Here is a 25,953-nt window from a genome sequence, read left to right as displayed (position 1 = left end):
TGTCGTTGGTGCGTTGTGCGACTGGGCCTGAGAGTGGAGTGGGGCCTGCGCCCGAAGAAATACCGTTATGTCGATCGAAATCGAGTCCTCGGAGTGAGTCCTGCGGTGGTGGATGTTTCCGGCGTTATGGGGACCGGAAGGTTAAGGTGTGGGGTGGAGGGTCCTTAGGAGGAGGTGTCCGAGAGGCTGAAGAGTGCAGGGCCATCTTCTTGCCCCCCAAAGAAGCTTTTTGGATCTGGCTACCTCGGAGTTGGGCCCACAAGAATGTAGCAGCACTCGGATGTGAAGCCCAAAGCCTGGCGGGAGGCAGCGCGGGGTGGGGGAAAAACACACCTTGCAGACCTGAGTTCTACCCTTCGCCAACTCCTGGCGTGCTCTGTGACGGAGCAAATTTCCTATCCACTCTGGACTCCAACTCTGATTATCTGTACAAGGGGGTTTGTCTCTAAGCCTTGCTTCTCTCCCCGCTCCCCTTAAGCAGTGTGATTCGTTTCCTCTTCTGTGCTTACACGGCCCTTTGCTTTCCTCTGCCTAGCACTTAACACTCAGTATTGTCACTATTCCTCCTCCCCTCAATCCCCCAGCCTTTGTATGCTCCTAGGGACTCCTTTTCCTTATAGTCTCCGTGTCCGTACCATATAGGCTCAGTTACTGCTTTTGGAATGAATGAACGACTAGCTGTTTTATCAAGCCCAATCTGGTGCTGTATTTTGGTTTGTCTGCAAGCTCTGTGTACCTACAAAGGAGAGAGAGAATCTGGGAATTGGGCCAGAAAGAATAGTTTGCGAGGCAGGCGGGGTGAGAAATAGTGAGTGACTAAAGAAGGTCCTCAGTGGACTTTTCTGGGACTTCATCCTCCACCTGTTCTTGCCAACACTTAATAATTAAATTAGCAGACCTAGCATAGGAGGAAGGGAGGATTATTTATTCTACAAGTGTTGAAGACTACTATGTACCTTCTAGACGTTGGATACACAGTAGTGAACAAAACAGACAAAAAAAAAAATCCCTGCTCTTATAGAACGTACCTTGTGACTGGGGAAGGCAAACAATAGACAAAAACATTAAGTAAAATATGAAGTATAGCTGATGGTGGTAAATGTTTTGGAGAAAAATAAAGCAAAGAAGGATGATAGGGAATGCTGGAGATTAAGATAACTAAGTCAGGGCAGTTGGAAAGGATTCCATGCTTCTGGGCCTGAATGATAGATTCAACAACCATTTTCCCAGCTCTGAACACCCGGGCTGTAACAACAGTGACTTCTGCATGTTTTTATCATCAATAATAGTTATTTACTAAGTACTTTCTATGCTAAGCATGCTATAAGCCATATAATCAACTCTTTTGCTAACCCTACAGAGTAGATATTTTTAACAGATGAGGATGCAGGCACAGAGATGTTCACTGACTTGCCCAAGGTCACAGTTAGTAAGTGACAGAACTCTGATTCAAATCCTATGCTATCTCCAAAGCTTTTAGCTCTTTATGTATTACATTGTGTTAAAAAGTAATGAATTTGATTTTGGCTGTGTCAAATACGAGATCTTTGAGGGGAAGGGCATCTCATTTTGGAAGCGCAAAGTGGAAGTCAAGGAAGTGTGCTAAGGAAGATAGTACTGTGCTGGAATAGCAGGGGTCTAAGTGTGAGTACCTCGTAAAGGGGCTGTGAGAGAAAAAGACTGCAAATAGCAGTGATCAGTTCCCCTTCCCAGAAGTTTTTAAGAAGAGAGTGTTTGCTTTCCCCTCAATGATGTATGCTCTAGAGCCACACTGCCACTTTGAATCCTCATTTTTCTACCTATCATCTCTGTTATGTAGTCAAATTCTCATCTGTAAATTGGGGATAATACTTAACCTTATAGGGCTGTTTTGAGGAATAAATGAATCAATATGTCTAAAATGCCTAGAACAGTACCTATTATACAGTAAATACATAATAATGTTTGTTATTGTTTTATGATTATTATTTCTCCTCTGGGAAAGGGAATTTACTGAATTCCAGTCTGAAGTTCCTTACAACCAGGACAGACCAACCCTCTATACTGGTGTTGTCTAATAGAAATACAGTGTGAGCCACATATATACTTTAAAGGAAGGGAAGGAAAACAGTGATCACAACATCATCCAGTGAATTTGTGCAGTCCGTATGAGCAGATTCTTCACCAGTCTCCTTATTATCAAGCCCAAGATCAAGAAGTTTTAACTATAAATAACTATATATTTAATTGTAAACCAGTATTAAAAACTTACAAGTTTTCTGTCACATGTTGAAAATGGTTACTTATTCTTTCAATAGTTGGAAATTGGGTCCTCTTTTCCTTGGGAACCTGACGCTACAATGTTTTTATTTCACTTTTGAAAATTTGATAAAGGCGGTTTTATTTTTGCAAATGAGAAAGCATAGCTTTGTTTTGCTTTTACATATGGTACAGCTCTACTTATTTATGTTCAACAATTCCCCATTAAGAAAATCTTGGCCGGGCGCGGTGGCTCACGCCTGTAATCCTAGCACTCTGGGAGGCCGAGGTGGGCGGATCGTTTGAGCTCAGGAGTTCGAGACCAGCCTGAGCAAGAGCGAGACCCCATCTCTACTAAAAATAGAAAGAAATTATATGGACAGCTAAAAATATATATAGAAAAAATTAGCCGGGCATGGTGGTGCATGCCTGTAGTCCCAGCTACTCGGGAGGCTGAGACAGGAGGATTGCTTGAGCCCAGGAGTTTGAGGTTGCTGTGAGCTAGGCTGACGCCACGGCACTCACTCTAGCCTGGGCAACAGAGTGAGACTCTGTCTCAAAAAGAAAAAAAAAAGAAAATCTCAATTCAGGCTGGTCCAAGTGCAGTGGTGTTTACAACTAATTGATCACAACCAGTTACAGATTGTTTTGCTTCTTTTCCATTCGCACTGCTTCACTTGACTAGCTAAAAAACAAAAACAAAAAACTCAATTTATATTTTTTTTGGTTTTTAAAAATGTACTAAATCATCCCACAATCATTTAGATTATTTTGTGTCAACAACTAGACTAGCTTTAAACTATTTCACTAAAATGTCTGACAGTATAATCATAAGAAACTGGGCTCTGACCTAGGAAATAAGAGAGTCACCTTGGTACCAACTCCCCTTCCAGCTGACTATGAGACATTAGGTGAATGATTTCCCCTCTCTGAACCCCAGTTTTGTCTCCACAAGGGGAGTCCCTTATAACTTAGATTCTTCGATTATTGGGAAGTTTTACTTACATGGTAAATAAATGGAAAGTAGGTAGTGAAAGGAGGATGATTAAGAGCTGGGGGTGGGCTTTATTTTTGGCTTTTGGTTAGTGAAAATCCCTGAGCTGAATAACTTTCTTTTTTTCAGTGTGATTCGTCTTATCATGCAGTACTTGAAGGAGAACAGTTTACATCGAGCATTAGCCACCTTACAGGAGGAGACTACTGTGTCTCTGAATACCGTGGACAGTATTGAGAGTTTTGTGGCTGACATTAATAGTGGCCATTGGGATACTGTTTTACAGGCTATACAATCTTTGAAATTGCCAGACAAAACCCTCATTGACCTCTATGAACAGGTAAGAGTGGGGTGATACTGATCCCCATGGTTGGTTTGTTGTGGTCCTGCCCCCTTACTGGGAAGCATCAGTGAGCATTTCTTCAAGCCCTGTAGGACCATGTAGCAGCCCTTAAAACTTACAATGATTTTTTTCTCTCTTCTTGGAAAATCCAAGATTTTCCCCAATTGAAATTATTTCTTAAGTGATTGTTACACGAATTATTTTAACACCAGTTGTTGTACTGCAGTTCACTTCTGGCACTAACCATCTGGAATTAGCATAAACCCCACAAGTTAAGTACTCAGACCTCCACAAGACTGCCCTCACTTCAGATAGCAGCTATATTTTGGGAGTCTCCAGGCCACCCACCCTTCTGACCAACTGGCTACAAATTCTGGGGTTCCCGTGACCCACTCAGATTTGATAATTTGCTAGAATGACTCATAGAACTCAGAAAGCTCTGTACTTATGATTATGGTTTTATTATCAAGGATACAGATGAGAACCAGCCAAATGAAAAGACACATAGGGCAAGGTCTGAGAGGGTCCTGAATGCAGAGCTTCCATGCTGTCCCTGTGGAATGTCAATTTATTTACCAACCAGGAAGCTCCATTGAGATTTTTATTGGGGTTTCACTACGTGGGCATTGATAATTCCAGCCCCTTTCTCTCCGCCCCTCACCTCCCTGGAGGTTGGGCTGTCTCAGAGCCTCAGCCTTCTAATTGCATACTTGGTCTTTGTGGTAACCAGCCTCAGTGCTGAGCCATTGCCTTAGCACAAACTCAGGTGTGATTCAAGGGGCTCATGGATAACAAAGATACTCCTGTCACTGACAGAATTCCAAGGGTTTTAGAAGCTCCAGAACAGATACCTAGGACAAAGGACAGATAAATTATTTATTGTAAAACAGAACAGAGTAGACTTTCTGGAAATAAGATTATAGTGTTGTTTGAAGTAAAAATAGGGAAGCTGATATGTTTCTTTACAATCTATGTGAGTTCAGTAGTTCCCCAAAGAAAATTTTGGTAACTAGAGGAAGAGGAAACTCCGGAGCCCATGGAGATGTTCCTGTCTTTACTTTTCTTCAGCATCTATATTCTGAACAGGATGCCTGAGAGGAGGAGAGATTGGTAGATAAAAATTAAGGATGGCTTTTGAAGGATTGAAGTTATTATTTATATATAATAATTATTTTAGTTGTCTACCTGAAATTGCTAGTAAATGGGAAAAGCGGCATTTCCCAGTATTGGAAATCACTTTGGCTGGCCATATCTGTGTTAGACATTTTATTGAAAAAGAAATACTAGTAAGAAACTGTGTTAAAACATCTATTTCTTTTCAATTGTCCAGGTTGTTCTAGAATTGATTGAACTCCGTGAACTGGGTGCTGCCAGGTCACTTCTGAGACAAACTGACCCTATGATCATGTTAAAACAAACACAACCAGAGCGTTATATTCATCTGGAAAACCTCTTGGCCAGGTCTTATTTTGATCCTCGTGAGGTATGACTGTGGTAATGAAAAGAAACTTTTATTAACTTTGAAAATATGCAAAAATTTGTTGTTGTTTTTTTTTTTTTTTTTGCCATTTTATCGTATACTGTTTGTGATTCTGATTTAATTTTTGAGAATGATGTTCTTTTGTTTATATATGTTGGCTGGCATTTGCCTGTGTTAAAGAGAAAATCTTGTTCAGATTTCTGAGTATTTGAGGGTCTTTTCTCCTGCATACCCCATTCTAGAGGATTGTGTGTTGGTTAGTAAAGAAGCACAAAATTTTATTCTAATGTCATTTCCACAGTAGCCCTCCCTGAAGTGCTTACCCAACTGCTAGTATGTTCACTGAGCATTTGTGTCCCTTGCCCCTGACAATTGCAGTTTCCTTCCATCCCTTTTAGTCCCTAGAAGCTTGTGCTTTAGCTTCTTAGCTGATTATGCTTGCCAGTAGAGTGTGGCAACTATTTTTTTATTCTTCCGAAGCCAATTGTACGTATAGTTTCATTCTTTCCCACTCAGCCTTTCACGAGAGGCTTGTCAAAATAGGAAGAAGAAGAATTTAATAGGCACTGGAAAATAGAAAGTTAAAGTAAACATGAGGGTAAAGAAAGTAGTTTAAATTACCAGGACGGTATTTAAGTTAGAGGCAGTGAAACACTTCAGGGCTGGGAGTCATTTGACTGAAAGACATTACCAGAGAATATAAAAGAATCTGCAGATTTTTCCAAAACTGGAAAAACAACTCTGGCTTTGATATGGTTTACTTGGAGTCTTTTCAGAAATAACAGGGTGGATTGGCTGACCTCAGTTCTCTCCCAGCTCATACTTTTGAAACACAACTGAGCAAAATTGAGAAGTCGTTTTTAAAAACTTGGTTTAATTAATCCCCTGTTTAACTGAGTAATTTCTTTTCCTGTTTTCCTTTTTGTATGTTTCTGCTTATTTGTTTGTTTCAAATAAGCACACTCAGATCTTATAGTTGCTTCTTGGAAATGATGCTATCTCCTCTCCTTTTTCAGGCATACCCAGATGGAAGTAGCAAAGAGAAGAGAAGAGCAGCAATTGCCCAGGCCTTAGCTGGGGAAGTCAGTGTGGTGCCTCCATCTCGTCTCATGGCCTTGCTCGGACAGGTAATTAAATGCCTATATAACTGAATTTACTCTGAACTTCTGGTATAATTTCCTGTACGTAAACTCTGTATCTGAGATAAAGAAATTGGATATAGAAGTGAGGACTATCTATAGAGCTGCTTGTATGAAGAGCTTTGCCATTCCACCTTCCCTCTTTCCTGGGAGAAGCAATATAGATGAGTGGTTAAGAGAATAAGCTCTAAAGTCAGTTAGGTATTTTTTTTTTTTTTTTTTTTGCCAGTCAAATTTAGCAGTGGGGAGTTGAGAGTCAGTTAGAATTAGGGTGACCATAGAATTTATCATCTGGAATATCTATGAGGGTACTGTTGATCACCATGCTAGGATACCAGGTGCAAATGGGAACTGTCCTGGACAGATTGGAACAAATGTTCACTCTAGCTAGAATCCTAGCTCTCCCATTTACTAGCTATATGGTCCTGGCAAGTTATTTACCTTTTCTGATCCCATTTACTCATCATGGTGTTGTAGTAAGGATTAAATGAGACAATGCTCATAAAGTACTTCATACATTGCCTTGCACCTTGTAAATAGTAAATGGTAGCTGCTGCTGATGTTTCTTTTTTTAATTAGTAATAGTATTGCTAACGTTATTATTATAAAACTATCTAGAGTAATAGATACTTTATAAATAGCAAAGGGCACAAATGTTTACTAGGGATGTAAATAGGCTTTTTGCACTAAATCTGCATTTAGACAAGGACCAGAAAGCTATTTTTTGAAGGCCTGCAGTGATTCTGAGATGTAAAATTAAGCTGCTTTTTTCTAAATTTACTTTTTATTTTTTTATCAAAGTAATAGTGGTGCATAGTTTAAGTAGTACTTCAGGGCTTATAATGAGAAAGAGTCGCATGTGTTGCTCTTCTCCACCTCTGATTCTTTCCATAAACGTTGTAAATCTCTTGGCATTTATCTCCATAGCTGAATACCATGTTTATGCTGTTTTTACTTGATTTTTTTTTTTTTTTAGTCATTATCTATTAACTTTCTTCATTGGAAGATGATTTATCTCATACTCATACTCTACAGCACACACATATTCTTCTCCCAGATTTTCAGTATAGTTATAACTTTTGGTTAAATTGGTATTCAGTGTTTACATAAATTATCTTTACATAAATATTGATCATAGCTAAAAAATAATTACATGTAATTTTTTACATAATTTTTATGATGACTTGTGATAATCATTGCTTTATTTTTTCTTTTGCCTAGTTTTCTATGCAGTTCTGCTAGTTCAACCTGAATCTTTCTACCAGAACTATAAAAAGTCCATTTTCCCCCCTTGGTGATATCCTTGCTAAGGCTTTTCTCTGTTCCCATCAGGACTAGTTCTTTTGGATTGCTGCACAGTTATTGGACTGGAACTTCGTTCATCTTCATGCTGGGAACTTTTGGCCTCTTGTGTTGGGTCATATTTTTTAGATTCCCTCATTTTCCTTCTTTTCACAGTTTAGACCCTTGTTTTGATAGAGTACTAAGTCCAATAACTTCCTGAGAATGGGTGCATAGATATAAATTTGAGATTTTGGCATCTATAATACCTCTCTATTCAGATTTTTAAAGTTTTTTTTTTTCCTCCCTGCATTGTCCCTGTATTGTTCCTGTTTTCTATTTTTTTTCTGAATTCTTTCCACGCCTGCCCCCATTTGCTTTACTGCCCATATGTTGAAGCTTTCCTCAAATATTTAGTGATGCCTGGCTCTTGGTTTATATTTGAGAATGAAACACTGTGATATCAAGATGCCAATAGGAAAAAAACACACACACAAAAAGTAAAACACTAAAAAGCTGTTTGGAAACTATATGTTGGGTTGGGTAGAAGGAGGAGTTTGGGAACTGATAGAATTCAGCCTGGAATGATGGGGTGGGGATCCTCATGTGTCACTATCTACAGAAATATTCTCTTGGACAGTCAGCTTTTCCAGAGAGTGGTCTTCTAGTTCCTGCCTGGGAGAAGTATAAACCATATCCTGGGGCCGGGCACGGTGACTCACGCCTGTAATCCTAGCACTCTGGGAGGCCAAGGCGGGAGGATTGCTCGAGGTCAGGAGTTCGAGACCAGCCTGAGCAAGAGCGAGACCCCCGTCTCTACTAAAAATAGAAAGAAATGATTTGGACAGCTAAAAAAAAAAAAAAAAATATATATATATATAGAAATTAGCTGGGCACGGTGGCACATGCCTGTAGTCCCAGCTACTTGGGAGGCTGAGGCAGAAGGATTGCTTGAGCCCAGGAGTTTGAGATTGCTGTGAGCTAGGCTGACGCCACGGGACTCTAGCCCAGGCAACAGAGTGAGACTCTATCTCAAAAAAAAAAAAAAAAAAAAAACCATATCCTGGAAGCAGAGTTGAGAGGGTACTAATTAGGGTGAAGGGTAGAGAAGTCTCACTGTTTAGCATACCAGTTTGCACTAAACCGGTTTTGCACTCCCCCCGCCCCCTCCCCTGGTGTTCATTTTGGCTTCTCACTTACACCCTACCCTTAGCTCTGCTGAGTTTGCCAAAGCCCAGGACCTCAACCTTTCTAGAAGATAAACCACCTGATTTCTCTTGACATTCACCTGTTGCGCAGGTTGGGAGAGGTCCTGGGAGCTAAATGCTGTTGTACAGACTTTATTATTGCCCCTGTTTTCAGCCTCATGCCATGCCTTGTCCATGAAGAGTATGATTCCTCCAATTCCTAAGCCTTTTTGGAGTTCTGTGAGGTAGTTTGACTTGCTTCTTGTGGGTTCTCCATCTCTACCTTGTATGATTAGGTTTCAGTTTTCTCTGTTCTTGGTTGCCACTCATCCATTCACATTTCAGCTTCTGAAATTTAACTAACATTTCTTTTCTGCTGTTATCTCTTCTTCCATTCTTTTTGTCTTTTGGAGTGATATGTACCTTTTTTATTCCTTAATTATCATCACTTTAGTGGATTTTCTACAGAGAGCAGAAATAAACTCATGTTCTTCCACATTTAATTGGTTAAATGTGAGGAATAAGTGAGGTTTTGGCTCTTATGTTGCCCTTTAGGTTTCTGGCTTGAGAGAAGACAGGAAGGGCAGATTTGTTGGGGGCTGGGGGCTGGGAGTGGAGACTTGGGATGGGGGGCAAATAATATGTGTTTGGATGTGCTAATTTTGAAGTTTTTATGGGACATACGGGAGGAAACTTCCAGTATAGGCATTGGGATTTGTGAATCTGGACCTTAACCTAGAGATTGTGGCTAGAATTACAGATTCGGAATTTGCAGTAGTAGTTGAAGCTACAGATGTAAATGTGATTACCCAGGGAAAGCATGTAGAATAAGAAAATTAATATACTTAGAAACATTAAATATTTCAACTACAGTAATCTTAGAGTTAATTAAAAAGTTCGGAAAGTTGCTAGGTACAAAATATACAAAAGTTGATTGCACTCCTATGCATCAACAGTAGCTAGTTAGGAAGGGCTCCTGTTTACAGCAAAAACAAACAATATAAAATTCTAGCCTAACTTCTATGGGAAATAGATGATTTCCATTTTTAAAAAGGTAAAAAATCCATCTAAACAGACAAGAGAAGTAAAATTTGAGTAAATAGTAAAGCATTGATTTTCTTGGATAAGTTGATGTCAGTTTTCCTCAGATTTAAGCAATTATAGTAAAAATTACAGTGGGATTAGAACTATTTCACAAAGGAATTATTTAGCATTCTTCTGGAATAATAAACTTGAAAGTATATTCATCAAAGAAATTTTGAAAAGGAAGAATGTTGAGAGCATACTAGCCCTAGAAATATTGCATTTAATAAAGATATACCGTTTGCATCATTTTAATATTTGGCACAAGAACATCTGTTGCAACTGGTGCAACAACAGTGCAAGAAATCAATCCGATTATAAGAATTCAATAGATGACGATGGGGACACCCGAGTTCTTAGGGACTAGAGAAGAATCATTCAGTATATGGTGTTGGGACACTTACTTTAGAATGGGGGGAAAAGGTCACATCAGAGACTGTGCTCATATTTTGTATAACAGCATACTTTTAGGTAGATAGAAAGTTATATATTTTAAGAATAAGGCCGGGCGCGGTGGCTCACGCCTGTAATCCTAGCACTCTGGGAGGCCGAGGTGGGCGGATCGTTTGAGCTCAGGAGTTCGAGACCAGCCTGAGCAAGAGCGAGACCCCACCTCTACTAAAAATACAAAGAAATTATATGGACAGCTAAAAATATATATAGAAAAAATTAGCCGGGCATGGTGGCGCATGCCTGTAGTCCCAGCTACTCGGGAGGCTGAGACAGGAGGATCGCTTGAGCTCAGGAGTTTGAGGTTGCTGTGAGCTAGGCTGACGCCACGGCACTCACTCTAGCCTGGGCAACAGAGTGAGACTCTGTCTCAAAAAAAAAAAAAAAAAAAAAAGAATAGAAGAACTAGAAGATAATATAATTTATCAAACCTCCTGATCAGTAAAGACTTCCTAAGCTAGGGAGTAAACACCAAGGAAAAGATCAACAAATTCCATCACTTGAGAAGGTAACTTAACATGAAAAGACACCTATAAAGCTATCATCAAAAATAGGCAGATGGGGCTGGGCGTGGTGGCTCACGCCTATAATACTAACACTCTGGGAGGCCAAGGCAGGCGGATTGCTTGAGCTCAGGAGTTTGAGACTAGCCTGAGCAAGAGCAAAACCCTGTGTACTAAAAGTAGAAAAACTAGCTCTCTTCTGGGGACACTGTCCTGAGGCACTCAGAATGGTCCTGTGTTTGACATACCATCATAGGGTTTCCTACAATACAGCCTCTAACAAAACTAGATTGTCCCGATTCCCTGGTAATAGAATTGTTTACCTTTATGCCAAGAAGGTTGGAAAAGCATTAAAATCTGCGTGTGGCATGTGCCTAGGCAGACTTCGAGGGGTTTGTGCTGTGAGACATCAAGTTCTTAAGAGGTTTTCTGAAACAAACATATCAGCAGGGCCTATGGTGCTAAATGTGTTCGTGACAGGATCAGGTGTGCTTTCCTTTTTGAGGAGCAGAAAATCGTTGTGAAAGTGTTGAAGGCACAAGCACAGAGTCAGAAATCTAAATAAGAAAATGAAGCTTTTTTGAGTGATAAAAATTAAAAGGCTTAAAAAGGAAAAAAAGAAAGAAAGAAAAACTAGCCAGCCCCACTGCTAAATTTGACTGGCTTTAAAAAAAAACAAAAGAAAAACTAGCCAGGCATGGTGGTACGCACCTATAGTCCCAAGTACTCGGGAGGCTGAGGTGGGAGGATAGCTTGAGCTCAGGAGTTGGAGATTGCAGTGAGCTAAGATGATGCCACCGCACTCTACATGGGGCAACGGAGAGTGAGAGAGAGACTCTGTCTCAAAATAAGTAAACAAATAAGCAGTTGGGAAAAAGATTCTTTGCAGCAAATATAAATAACAAATACGTTTATCACATTAAAAGCTCACCAATTGATAAGAATAGTAAGACTACCATAGATAAGTGAGCAAAGAAACATGAATAAACAGTTAACAGAGACACAAGGGAAGTCACTGTCTCCAGAGTCGGAGCCTCTGCAGTCCCCCAGAACCTCCAGGACCCTCCTTACTGCCAGCCAGTCCCCGCCCCACCCCATGCCATCAGAGAAGACCTTCAAGCAGCACCACACCTTTGCACAAAGAGTAGATGTATGACTTATCTGAGAGCAGCATCCTACCAAAATCCCGTGATAATAGAATGATACCAGGGTGAGAAGCAGCATCCTGTCCTGGATAAAACCAAGTTTCTCGTACCTGATCATGTCAACGTGAGTTAACTCATCAAGATAATTAGAAGACGCTTACAGCTGAGCGCTAATCATGTGAATGACACAGCATGGTGAGCGTCTCTGCCCTCATCTTGGAGGTGTATGAGAGTGAGAAGGATGAAGATGGGTTCCTGCACATGGTATATTGCCTCCCAGGAGACATCTGGATCAAGTGATCACTTGAGCCCAAGAGTTTGAGGTTACAGTGAGCTATGATGACACCACTGCACTCTAGCCTGGGCAACAGAGTGAGACCTTGTCTCAAAAAAACAAAGAAAAGAAAATAAGTGTAGGATAGATAGACTTGTTTGTTCTGAGTCCCCTTCCACCCTGTGATCAGCCCGTGTTCTTGGACACACAGAAAAGCATGGATTATGTTCTGTTTGGATGACCAAAAACAGTTGGGTCTGGATTCCTCATGATTTCCTCTGAACCTTGTCCTTTTGGGCTTGTTTTCATCTGAGCAATCATGACCAGATCTTAAAAGCACCTGAGCAGATCGCTATATTTTTCTTTTCTCATAGGCACTGAAGTGGCAGCAGCACCAGGGGTTGCTTCCTCCTGGTATGACTATAGATTTGTTTCGAGGCAAAGCAGCTGTCAAAGATGTGGAAGAGGAAAAGTTTCCTACACAGCTGAGCAGACATATTAAGGTAGGATCCTTAGACACTCAGCCAATCAGTAATCATTTGTTGAGGACTCATCATGGACTCAGCTAGGCCCTGTGCCTGGAGGTTGGGTACTTGGGGAGGGGAACTCATTCTCCAGCTCTGACAACATTCCAGATGACTGTCGGTGTCCCCTGGAATACTGCTGTGGCCTGGCAGTGGCACACCTCAGATGTGTAACCAAATGGACATACACTTGACATTTGGCCTTGCTCTTTGGTTAAGCCTGAGACTAACTATGGACTTTCTATATACTTGTCCTGTTCAACATTTTTGTGCCTGCTATGTGTCAGGGAAAGTGAAAGTCATGGATTTGGGGTTTATGTGATATATCAGGGGAATGATTTTATTATTGTTAACAATCTGGCCAGTTGTGGGTTTTTTTGATTTGTTTTAATCTGAGAATTTTCTATGAAAAAGCACAATTGAGTAATTGCTGCAATTCCCAGAGTCACAAGTATATTTGCTACTTTAGCATCTCCTTTATATTACGGTTTCTCTGGGTTTGAGCTCAAATTGAAGTCATGAGTTTTAAAATATTTCATATTCCTCAAATCTTCAATTTTGGCATAGTGTTTTGGATTTGTCTTTTCTGGAGTATATGTTCTAACTTGTGTGTAAAGATATTTTTGAGCAGCACCTTTATTTACTCTGCCTGAAGCCTTGACACAAATAGAAATCCATTATAATTATGCTGCTGCACTGAGATTTTCTGTTGTAAATGCTTTCCTTTTTTGGCATTTAAAATGAAATCCACATTAGAGCTTTTCTTTGTTGTTTCCATCTGTCTAATGTTCTGTAGTTTTTTTATCTGATATCAGGAGCATCATCACTGATAAATGCTCAGAATGCCTTTACCAGGCAAAGTCTATCAGCTTTAGTTGGTTCTTCTAGATTTGGTCAGCTACACATTATCTCTTGATTAAGTGAAAGTCATGAAACAGTGATGGAAAGTTTATTTACAAAATAGCATACGAAAATACACATTTACTTTGAAAAAATGAGTTTTTCTCCCTGAGATGCACAATAGGAACATATTAGGCCATATTAAGATTAGTGGGAAACTCATGCTAACAGTGGCTGATTCTAGCAAAAACTCATGGTCTGAGCTAACAGGATTATTTGTTCCAAGTCCCATCTTAAAATAGTTTTTTCCCTCTTCTTTGGAAGTATCAATCTCACATTCAAAAAACTGAGCACCTAGACATAAAACTGGTCAGAGAAGATACATCCACCAGTTCCCTGTGTCCAGGTACAGAAATGTCCCTCCAATACTCATGGGCCAGCTGTGATTTTATGTTAGGGCAGGGTTTCTCAAACGATTAGAATGGGAATTGCTTTAAGGCCACTAGATTAAAAATGTATCTGTTTCATTGTTTCATTTGAAACAGTTTGGTCAGAAATCACATGTGGAGTGTGCTCGATTTTCTCCAGATGGTCAGTATCTGGTCACTGGGTCTGTTGATGGATTCATTGAAGTGTGGAACTTTACTACTGGAAAAATCAGGAAGGTAAAGTATTTTAAATATATTAACTTTCCTAGTGGTAGAATTACTGACTTTGGATTACTTCCCTGTGCTTTAACTGTAAGTCAGATTAGTTGAGAAAGGATCTGTACGTAATGAATATGTATTACTTTTGTAACTTATTTAATAAAAACTCATTTAAATCCAGGCATGGTAGCACGTACCTGTAGTCCCAGCTACTCAGGAGGCCGAGGCAGGAGGATCACTTGAGCACAGGAGTTTGAGGCCAGCCTGAACAACATAGTGAGACCCCCATTTCTTAAAAAACAAAACAAACAAACAAAAAAACCTCTAATTTAAAGTTATTTTTAATTAAATTCTGATTTTATTATTAACCAAGGGAGGACCTTCATTATCTATACTTTTTAGATCTAATTTAAATTTTTTTGAATGGGTAATATGTACATCGGATACAACATTCAAAAAATAGAAAAAGTTTTTCAAGTAGAGTTTTGCTCTTTCCCTTGCCCCTCAGCCAGTCAGTTCTCTTCCTTGGGCCAGCCAGGGTTACCAGTTTCTTATATGCAACCTTCCTGGAATATTCTGTGTATGTAAGCAGTTACTTACAATGTATCCTTTTCAAACAGTTTTTTTATACAGATGATAGTATACTATGTATCCTGTTCTCCTCCTTGCTTTTCCCTTTGTAGTGTGTCTTAGAGATCATTGCTATATTATATTCAGTAGCACGGATTGAACCATGATATATTTAACTAGCCACTTTATATAAGATTGTTTTCAATCTAACCTAGTTGTAGTACTAATTGTGTTTCTTTTATTGTGAATGAAGTTGAACATCTTTTTATATGTGAAAAGCCACCAATATTTCTTACTCTGTGAAGTCTGTTAATATCCTTTGCCCATTTTTCTATTGGATTGTTTTTTATTGATTTGTAGGAGCTCTTTATATTTTTAGGAAATCAACCTCCATAATATGCATTGCAGATATTTTCCAATTTTGACTTAAAAAAAAAAGTTTTTTTTTTGGCTAGTCTCTGTGTTGCTTCAATTTTAATATATGCTGTGCTGCTGAAGTGGAGCACAATTTTGACTCTTGATTTTGCTGGTTTTGCTTTAAAGACTTACAAAAATTTTTGTATCATCCAACTTATTCATCTTTTCTCTTACAAAAGTACTACTACAATTTCTGTAAAGTTCTACTGCAATTTATTCTAGTACTTTAATATTTCATTGTATGTTTAATTTTTGGCCCAGCTGGAATTTGTTTGGAGAGAGAAAGTTGGCGTAGATCTAACTTAGTTTTTTTTTCCCAAATAGCTATTTGTTGAGTGTCTTTTATCTACTGATTTAAAATGTAATCTTTATCATAGATTACTAAATTCCAATCCATGGTTAGTGGATTTATGAGTGATTTTCACTTTCTATTTTATATATTTCTGTATAGTTTGCCTTCTGTTTTTAACCATGAAGCAGTCGCACTTTATTATTAGAAAAAAATAATAAAGATACTTCCATTTGAACAATAATGGACAATAAAGGAAGCATCATTAGTCAATATCTGGTTTCAGGAGAAGTAGCTGGCAATTGGAAAAAACATTAGTTTAGTTTCTCACATCATACCCTGAAGTAAGTAAATTCAGATTTGTTAATAGATGTAAAATATAAAACTGTAGAGAAATTTTGCCTAGGAAAGATTAGTAAGCACAAGATCTAGGGTATTATGTTGGCATTTTTTATAACATCAATTTAGAAAATAGTGTAAAATTATTTGTCCCTAGCAATTTCAGCTGCTCACTAGGAACATGTATGCATGGCGCTGCTGTTTATTTGCTTTGGAGATTTAGAGTAGGCATAATCCATTATCCTGCTTTTAGTGAGTTTGTAGAGACCTGGACCACTGTGGTGGTGTCTTGGCTTTGGTGTTATTTATATAACTGCTAACCATTGTTTCCTTTAGGATCTTAAGTACCAGGCCCAGGATAACTTCATGATGATGGATGATGCTGTCCTCTGCATGTGTTTCAGCAGAGATACAGAAATGTTAGCAACTGGGGCCCAAGATGGAAAAATCAAGGTATGCATTAGTGACACGAGCTCTTGTATGGAGACATTTTGAATGTTCTATAATGCAGTGGTGTCCTACACATGATATTCAGCATTGATAATAGCTACTGTTTATTGAGCATCAACTTTATGCTAATCACTTTACTTTTTCTTGTTTAATCCTATTAATAACTCTGCCTGGAGTGGTCAGTAACATGTTTGAGGTCACACAGTTGGTAAGTGATAGATCTGGGATTTTAGGCTAAATTTGCTCGTGCTGTTTCTATTGTACCACTCTGGCTCACTCTGTATGATGTATTCTAATTTGATTTTTTTTTTAGGGGATGGTCTGTAGCCAATTGGCTGTGGTTTGTATTTAATTGCTGGTAGTACATCCTGTGCTAGATAAAATACAGAAATGGTCTCTGTCTGCTAAGTGAACTTAGAGTTTAAATTTTTGTTTTAATAATTTACAAGGAAAGAGTTTTAAATTTCAAAGGATTCAGTTATCACTGTACTACGTGAACCAGACATATCATATTCAGCTATTAGCATTCATTTTTAATGCTGTTTTAGTACATTAGTGAGCATTGCATGTTGTTTGACTCTGTGGGCAATGGTAGGACACTCTATTTACAAGTTTTAATTTTTTTAAATAAAGGTATGGAAGATTCAGAGTGGACAGTGTTTAAGGCGATTTGAGAGGGCACACAGCAAAGGTGTCACCTGTCTAAGCTTTTCTAAGGATAGCAGTCAGATCCTTAGTGCTTCTTTTGACCAGACAATTAGGTAAGTAAGAATCCCAAAACTGCCCTCACTTGAGTTTGATATAATGAGGTAGGTACTAGTGATTCTTTATGCTTTCAGTCCTGCTGTATGAGATGGAGTGTGAGGGTATGTAAGACCTCATTTCCCCAAAGTATAGCTGATGTAGTGCTATTATTCTGTCCATTTGCCTCTTTACCCAGAAGAAAGATTAGAAAGGGAGTGTAGCATGATTCATGTTTCCTTTTTTTTTTTAAGACAGAGTCTTGCTCTGCTGCCCTGGGTAGAGTGCAGTGGCATCATCATAGCTCACTGTAAACTCAAACTCCTGGGCTCAAGCAATCCTTCTGCCTCAGCCTCCCGTGTAGCTGAAACTACAGGTGTGTGCCATCACTCCTGGCTAATTTTTTCTACTTTTATTAGAGATGAGGCTTGCTTCTTGCTCAGGCTGGTCTTGAACTCCTGAGCTCAAGCCATTTTTCTCCCTCCGCTTCACAGAGTGCTACGATTATAGGCATGGGCCACCATGCTTGGTCTAATTTATGTTTCTTAAAATGTGGTCTTATGGACCCACCTGCATTATAATCACCTTACAGAGCCTGTTATAAATACAGATTCTTGGGACCCTGGTGAGAGCCACTGATTCTGAATCTCTTGATAACTAGTTTTTTAGAGGTCTGTCCTTGAACAGAAGCTTGTGTTATTATTGGCATATTTTCTTCCAGTCTCTGCAAAGTTTTTGTTTTTGTTTTGTTTCATTGTTTGACATAATGAAAATTATACTGCATACACAATCACATAGCCTTATTCACTTAATATTATAACGTGAGCTTTTATAATTTATCTAAAATGCATTCAATACTTGGTCCCAAGAATAATATATCAAATATTAATTATTCTTTTCATTTGCTTTTATTTGTGGTAGAATTCATGGTTTGAAATCTGGGAAAACCCTGAAGGAATTTCGTGGCCATTCCTCCTTTGTTAATGAAGCAACGTTTACACAAGATGGACATTATATTATTAGTGCATCCTCTGATGGCACTGTAAAGGTTAAGTATTTGCTACCAGTTTGTTTTGGTATGTCTGCTCCGTCTTTGACCTTGAGGAGTTTTCAGTGGTGATAATGGCAATGACTGTGGTGGAATAAACCTCTTTTCTAGCTATTTTAGCCATAGTGAGGTGAGTCTGAGACAACAGTAATATTCTGTGGGTAATCCCCATTCACCTTGGGACCCCAAACGCAAACAAATTTTATCATGTGAGTACTAAATTTAAGTCACCCCCCATTTACAGATGTGCACAGTGGTTAAATCTATCTTTGTTGTAGGTATGTTCTACTTCCTAACAGTCAATTTCACAAAGGGCTGAGTGGCCAAATAAATAGATCTCTTTTTTTTGCACAGCCTCACTCCACCCTGGTCTCCAAAATTTAGAACCTTCCTAACAGCATTTTTAGAGGATTAGGAGAGGTGTGGAGTAAATCTAAGCCTTCTCCTAGATACTTATTTACTAAGTTCTCAGCTGAAAGTGATTGTTCTTCAGTACCTTAGAATATTTAATTATTTGAAGAGAGGGCTTCATTTCCTAGAAAAGAAATGAAAAACCCGGCCGGGTGCGGTGGCTCACGCCTATAATCTTAGCACTCTGGGAGGCCGAGGTGGGAGGATCACTCGAGATCAGGAGTTCGAGACCAGCCTGAGCAAGAGCAAGACCCCATCTCTACTAAAAATAGGAAGAAATTATCTGGACAGCTAAAAATATATATGGAAAAAAATTAGCTGGGCATGGTGGCACCTGCCTATAGTCCCAGCTACTTGAGAGGCTGAGGCAGAAGGATTGCTTAAGCCTAGGAGTTTGAGGTTTCTGTGAGCTAGGCTGATACCACAGCACTCCAGCCCAGGCAACAGAGCAAGACTCTGTCTCAAAAAAAAAAAAAAAAGAAATGAAAAACCCAAATTGAAAATTTTTAGAGGTCTTCGAGACACTCCATTTATATTCTAGATCTGCTTCTTTTAAATTGCCTTATATAATTGAGTGCTTTGTGGAAGAAGATCTAGATATTTTAATATAAACATTTTAACACAAAGATCTAGACATTTTAGGTACACATTTAGGAATCTAAAAGTCAGACCACCCTCTGAAATTGCTTGTTCTTGCTTGAGAATTGAACCAGAAACCTGAAGACAGGAGATGTACATTGCCTCAAGATGGATGGGGAAACAGCAGAGCTCTTAGTACTTTAAAAAAATAAATTTTATTTAAAAAAAATTTTTTTTGTAGAGACAGCATCTCGCTCTGTCACCTAGGCTGGAATGCAGTAGCGTGATCATAGCTCACTGCAACCTTGAACTCTTGGGCTCAAGAGATTCTCCTGCCTCAGCCTCCTGAGTAGCTGGGACTACAGGCACACACCACTGCATTCAACTAATTTTTTAAAAGTTATTTTTTATAGAGACAGGGTCTTACTATTTTGCCCAGGGTGGTCTCAAACTCCTGGTCTCAAGTGATCCTCCCACCTCGACTTCTCAAAGTGCTGGGATTACAGGTGTGAGCCACTGTGCCTAGCCTTTCTTAGTACTCTAGTCATGGGATTTGCTCTTTTTTTGCTACGCATGTGGGCCTCACAACTTGTAAATACCATTGGGAGTTGGCTTGTATTACCAAATGGAGCTTTGGGAGGCCAAGACAGGAGGGGTGCTTGAGGTCGGAAGTTTGACACCAGCCTGGGCAACATAGTGAGACCCCATCTCAAAAAAAAAAAAAAAAAAAATCCATTGTTTTAAAGTCTAGACAAGGGTAGCTTTATGGTTGTTGATGATAGTAGCAGTGTTGACACATAACTAATTTTAGAGAGGTACCTCTGTTAGCTAAGGAAAACTGTATAAGATCATAGATTTTAAAAGGTTTTATTATTTGGTTTGTGACTTTTTCCAATTAATCAACAAATAGATGATGAACAATTAACTATATACAGTTGGTCCTCCATATCTGGAACGTGGATTCAACCAACTATGTCTTGAAAATATTCAGAAAAAAAAAAGCATTCCACGAAGTTCCAAAAAGGAAAACTTGAATTTGGCCTGTGCTGAGTTCTATATTGAAGCCACACAAATGAAGTGCTATGTGTGCCTTGTATTGGGTATTATAAGTAATCTAGAGATAAAGTATGCAAGAGGATGTATGTAGGTTATATGCAAATACTCTACACCATTTTATATCAGGGTCTTGAGCATCTTGAATTTTAGTATCTGAAGGTGGTCCCGGAACCAATTCCCCACGGATGCCAAGGGACAACTATATATGACAAAGCTGGGTATTTGATTGGACCTAAAATCAAATAAGAAGCTTTTTTTCTGAGTCAGTTTTATTCTTTTTTAGTAACCTAATTTTTAATTTTTTGAACCTTAAAACTAGAAATTTTTATACCTCAAAAATGTTGATGCCTTAAATTTTTGTCTGGTAGATCTGGAACATGAAGACCACAGAATGCTCAAACACCTTTAAATCCCTGGGCAGCACCGCAGGAACAGACATTACTGTCAACAGTGTGATCCTGCTTCCTAAAAACCCAGAGCACTTTGTAGTGTGCAACAGATCAAACACAGTGGTCATCATGAACATGCAGGGCCAGGTGAGTGCTCAGAAAGTACCTTTGCACAGGACCTGTGGGCCATTGCCAAATTAGCCTGTCCTGGTCCTGGCCTTCCCAGTAACCAAGTATGGGTTCACCACTCTGTAAACCATATAAACTGTGTTTTTCAGATATTCATTTATAGCTCTACAAAGTATCTCTTTGGTATTTCAAAAGTGATCTCCTTTCCCTGGGATGTTTTTATATTCTCTTTCTTTTTCATCCTTTGGATAAATGAGGCTCTGGCCTATCTTTAAGCCTCCTTCAAAACCTCACTGAAGATTTTAAGATAACAATCTTTGTCTGAGTTGGGGAAATATAGTGTGGTGTGGGTTACCAACTCGAGATATCTCCTAACTACCACATGGTCTAAAGTGGAACACTAATAGGAGAGAGACAGCAGTGTCGTCATGTTGTATATTTTTAATCAGGACACCTGCAAGGTTCCCAGGGAATCTCACTTTTGTGGACTGTGAGGTAGCACTAGGGTATTTGGAACATGAAGGTTGCAGTCTCAAGCTCCCTCCACATGTGTCATGGTCCTACTGAAACGTTGACCTGGCCACTTGGGAATCCTGCTGAGCATGGAGAAGACCCAGGGGCTAGTGTGTAGTACTCTCTCTATATATCCCCTGAGTCCTATAACTGCAGTAGTAGTTTAGAATCCATGGCTGAGATGAGTGGTCTCCAGTTGATCTGTTGGGCCATTGCATAGTAGCCACAGCTGTCCAGTGCATCTGCTAAGCACGCTTCATAGTTCTCTGCTTGACTTTTTAAAGACTTTATTTTGAAAAAATAATTTTAGATTCACATAGACTTACAAAGATAGTACAGAGAGTTCCTGTGTACCCTTCTCCTGGCTTCCTCCAATGATAACATCTTACATAACCATAGCACAATTATCAAAACTAGGAAATTGACATTGGTACAATTATTGACTCAATTACAAATCTTACTTGGATTTAATCAGTTTTTACATGCATTTATTTTGAGGGGGAGGCAGGGATGCAATAGTTCTATGAAGTTTCATTACAGGTATAGATTCATATAACCACCATCACATTCAGCATATAGAACTGTTTCATCACCCCCAAAGAAACTCTCTCATGCAACATCTTTATAGTCATACCCAGCCTGCAACCCTAACCCCTGGTAACCACTGATCAGTTTTCCATTATTATAATTTTGTCATTTTTTAAAAAATAGACTTATTTTTATTTTTAAATTTTTAGTACCAATCAGGAAGCAGTACTGAGGACTTTATTTTTTTAGACCAGTTTTAGGTTCACAGCAAAATTGAGCAGAAAGTACAGAATTTTCCCATATTCTCCCTGACCCCACATAGGTTAGCTTCTCCATTGTCAACATACCCCATGAGAGTGGTACATTTGCTACAATTGATGAAGTTACATTGGCACATCATTATCACACAAAGGCCATAGTTTACATTAGGGTTCACTCTTGGTGTTGTATATTCTGTGGGTTTGGACAAATGTATAATGGCATGTGCCTATCATTATAGTATCATGCAGAGTAGTTTCACTGCCCACAAAATCCTCTGTGCTCAGTCTCTTCATCCCCCACCCCCCCCTCTAACTTCTGGCAACCACCAATCTTTTTATTGTCTCTGTAATTTTGCGTTTTCCAGAAAGTCATATAGTTGTAATTCTACAGTATGTAGCCTTTTCAGATTGACTTCTTTTACTTAATATACATTTAAGCTTTCTCTTTCTTTTTTCATGGCTTGATAGCTCGTTTCTTTTTTTAATTTTTAATTAATTTATTTATTTTTAAAAGGGCTGGAGAGCACCCGCGGGTCTGGAACCCCTCTGCCTCCTCAAAGAAATTTTTAGAACACTATCAAGGGAACCACTGAGCTAAAGCCTGCCCCTCATTTCTTTTTAGTGCTGAATAATATTTCATTTTCTGGGCGTACCACAGTTCATTTATCCATTCACCTTTGAAGAACATCTTGGCTGCTTCCAAGTTTTGGCAATATGAATAAAGCTGCTATAAACATACATGTGCAGGTTTTTGTGTGAACGTTTTCAACTCTTTTGGGTAAACATCAAGTAGTGTGATTGCTAGATTGTATGGTTAAGTATGTTTAGTTTTGTAAGAAACTGTCAAACTGTGTTTCAAAGTGGCTGTATCATTTTGTATTCCCACTGGCAAAGAATGAGAGTTCCTATTGCTCTGCATCCTCACCAGCATTGGGTGTGGCCAGTGTTCTGGATTTTGGCCATTTTAATAGATGTGTAATGGTCTCTTAAGAGTTCTTTGTAATAACAGTTATCAGGTGCTATATATCCAGTAAATGTTATTTTTTTAAGGGAAAACGAAAGAGCTCTTTGTGTACTTTGGATAATAGTTCTTTATCCAGTATGTTTTTACAGATATTTTCTCACAGTCTGTGCTCGTCTTTTTTTATTTTCTTGATAGTGCTCTTACACAGCAGAAATTTTTAATTTTAATGAAGTCCAGCTTATCATTCCTTTCTTTCATGGATCGTCCCTTTAGAGTTGTGTCTAAAAGGTCATCACCAAACCCAAGATCATGTAGATTTTCTTCTTCGAATTCTATATAAAATTTTTGAATTTTACATTTATGTTTGTGATCAATTTCAGGTTAAATTTTGGGAAGAGTGTAAGATCTTAGTTTTTTTGTGTGCTTAGATGCATTTTTTTTGGATGTAGATGTTCAGTTGTTCTGACACCATTTACTGAAAAGATTGTCTTTTCTCCATTATATTATTTCTGCTCCTTTGTCAAAGATCAGTTGACTGTATTTATGTGAGTGTATTTCTGGGCTCTTTATTCTGTTCCAGTGATCTCTTTGTCTATTCTTTTGCCAGTACCGTATTGTCTTGGTTACTGTAGCTTTATAGTAAGTCTTGAAGTTGGGTATTTTCAGTCTTTCCAACTTTCTCCTTCTCCTTCAATACTGAGTTGGCTATTCTGGGTCTTTTGCCTCTCTGTGTAAACTTAGAATCAGTTTGTCATTATCCACAAAATAATTTGCTGGAATTTTGATTGGGATTGCATGGACTCTGTAGATCAAGTTGGAAAGAACTGACATCTTGACCATATTGAGTTTTTCTATCCATGAACATGGAATATCTCTCTATTTGATTAGTTCTTTGGTATTTTTCATCAGAGTTTTGAAGTTTTCCTCATATAAATCTTATACATATTTTGTTAGGTTTATACCTAAAGTATTTTCATGGGGGGGATGCTAACATAAATGGTATTATGTTTTTAATTTCAAGTTAATTAAATTAATTTCAATGCCCTAACCCCTGGAAGTCACTGACCTGTTTTCCACTATTACAATTTTGCCATTTTGAAAATGGTGTATAAATAGAATCATATAATATGTAACCTTTTAGCCTTTTGAGATTGGTTTCTCTCAGCTTGATTTTTGGTGATTTTAATGTTATATAAAATAGAACAGGCAAAGTCTTAGAGACAGTTTCATTCTAAATGGGGAAAGCATCTTACTCTGTTAGAGGAGACTGGGGAGCATGCATGCAGAAAGCATTGAGAACTAGTGGTACGTTGAGTTAGAAAATTGTGTGTGTGGTAATGAATTTGCTTCAGGCTAATATGGTTCTTTAGACAGGATTGGTGATTTGAAATTTGAAATTTTTGTCTGCCACTTTAGATAGCTTATTTATTGAATTTTTCCCAGACAAGAGGATTTAGCACATGATGAACAGAATTGGAGATCTAATTATAAATGACAGTAAACCAAAGTGGAAAATAACAATGTAAAAATGTCAGAACATGGTTGAGCTGTTGCTAATACAGGTGTCTTGTTTTTGTCTTGGGGTATGGTGTAATCTAGATTGTCAGAAGCTTCAGCTCTGGTAAAAGAGAAGGTGGGGACTTTGTGTGCTGCGCTCTCTCTCCTCGTGGTGAATGGATCTACTGTGTGGGGGAAGACTTTGTGCTCTACTGTTTCAGCACAGTCACTGGCAAGCTGGAGAGAACTTTGACAGTGAGTATCACTGAGTAAGATCATCCAAAGAAATATGCTTGTAATGCTTGTGTCTTTCTGATTTCGGAAGTACATACCTTTTATAGACTGACCACTATCAAAGTGACCCTTAGTATAAAAACTGTGATGCAGGCATTTTATCACTAAACAAAATTAAGAGATCATAAGTAATTACATAAATTTAGCTCCTTAGGCCAGCTGTCAGGGAAAGTCATCCTTCACCCCTCAGCTTCAGGTTGGTATTATGAGTACACATAAAGCAGAGAAGGATGGGAGCTAGATTAGCCAGATCCTCCTCCTCATGAAGGTGGTAGAGTGACAATTTGGTACTTTTCTCCTTGTTGTTTTGAAGGCGTATTATTTGTACATTATACTATCAAATTGATTAAGATGTTTTGAAAACATTCAGCTCTGTGTTATTAGAGTCAGCACACGGAGTAATTGTGATGCTAGCTGCTGTGACAATCCCCAAATCTCAGTGGCTTAACACAGTAAGTTTATTTCTTATTATGTCACAATGTTAGGTGAGTTGGATAACCCTTCTTCATCTTTCAGCTATACCATTTGGAATATGAGACCTCCCAAGATCTCTTCTTCCCTCCCACCCAGCTCTTGAAGCCTGTTCTGAGTGATTTGGTGTAGACTGTATACCTAACCCTGCACTTTACCTGTTCCAGGTTCACGAGAAGGATGTGATTGGTATTGCACATCACCCTCACCAGAACCTGATTGCTACCTACAGTGAAGATGGACTCCTAAAGCTCTGGAAACCCTAATTTAACTTTTCTTTTTTAAATTAGCTTGAAAGCATGTACTTAAATGAAGATATATTCATGTGATGCTTTTTTTTTTTTAGGCCAATTTTTCTAAGCAATTAAATTGTCTGAATTAGCCACAAGAATAATTTTTTGAAAATTTATGTTTAAGTAGCAGTTACCCTTTTTTTAATATATTTTTAAGGTGTTAGTTTATCTGCTTCTAACTGGGGCAATCACTTAATGTTTTCATTAATGTTCCACCTGGAGAGGGAAATGCTGATATTTCTAGAAAAAAGTTGTACTCCTTTGATTATTTGAAGTGCTGATTAAAATGTGCCTCCCTTAGTAAAACTTGTAAATAAGGAACTATCCCATATTCAGTAGCTGTGTTCTGATCCATCTTTTTTTTTTTTTTTTAAGATGTTAATAAACTTTATACCTTTCTGGAGATTTTATTTGTTTTTAACTATAAATAAGTGCTCATCTAGTCAACATATTTATTTAGTATCAAGTGGAGGGGGGTGGTTAACTTTATTATCCCTGAATCTCAAGTCCAGCATGAAGTGAATTCCTGGGAAAGTAGGATAGACTTACATATAAAAAGACCAGGTGATACAATAGGATCTCATTTC

General features: G+C 38.5%; 1 protein-coding gene and 1 pseudogene across 1 annotated transcript; both read left to right on the top strand.

The window, feature by feature from the left end:
- Positions 1–25,720, top strand: SMU1 (SMU1 DNA replication regulator and spliceosomal factor). Its single transcript, XM_069474342.1, has 12 exons — positions 1–93; positions 3,362–3,572; positions 4,906–5,058; positions 6,072–6,182; positions 12,492–12,620; positions 14,027–14,146; positions 16,080–16,196; positions 16,827–16,954; positions 17,856–17,982; positions 20,397–20,564; positions 24,411–24,563; positions 25,241–25,720. The coding sequence occupies exons 1-12, from the start codon at positions 68–70 to the stop codon at positions 25,337–25,339; spliced, it is 1,542 nt and encodes a 513-aa protein (XP_069330443.1). The 5' UTR covers positions 1–67; the 3' UTR covers positions 25,340–25,720.
- LOC138387353 (large ribosomal subunit protein eL34-like) lies at positions 10,926–11,275 on the top strand (annotated as a pseudogene).
- Positions 25,721–25,953: the final 233 nt, after the last annotated feature.

The sequence above is a fragment of the Eulemur rufifrons genome, chromosome 7 (genome assembly GCF_041146395.1).
Source record: "Eulemur rufifrons isolate Redbay chromosome 7, OSU_ERuf_1, whole genome shotgun sequence".
Lineage (NCBI taxonomy): Eukaryota > Metazoa > Chordata > Mammalia > Primates > Lemuridae > Eulemur > Eulemur rufifrons.
Note: the sequence above shows the minus strand (reverse complement) of the source record. Positions and strands in the feature narration are given on the sequence as shown.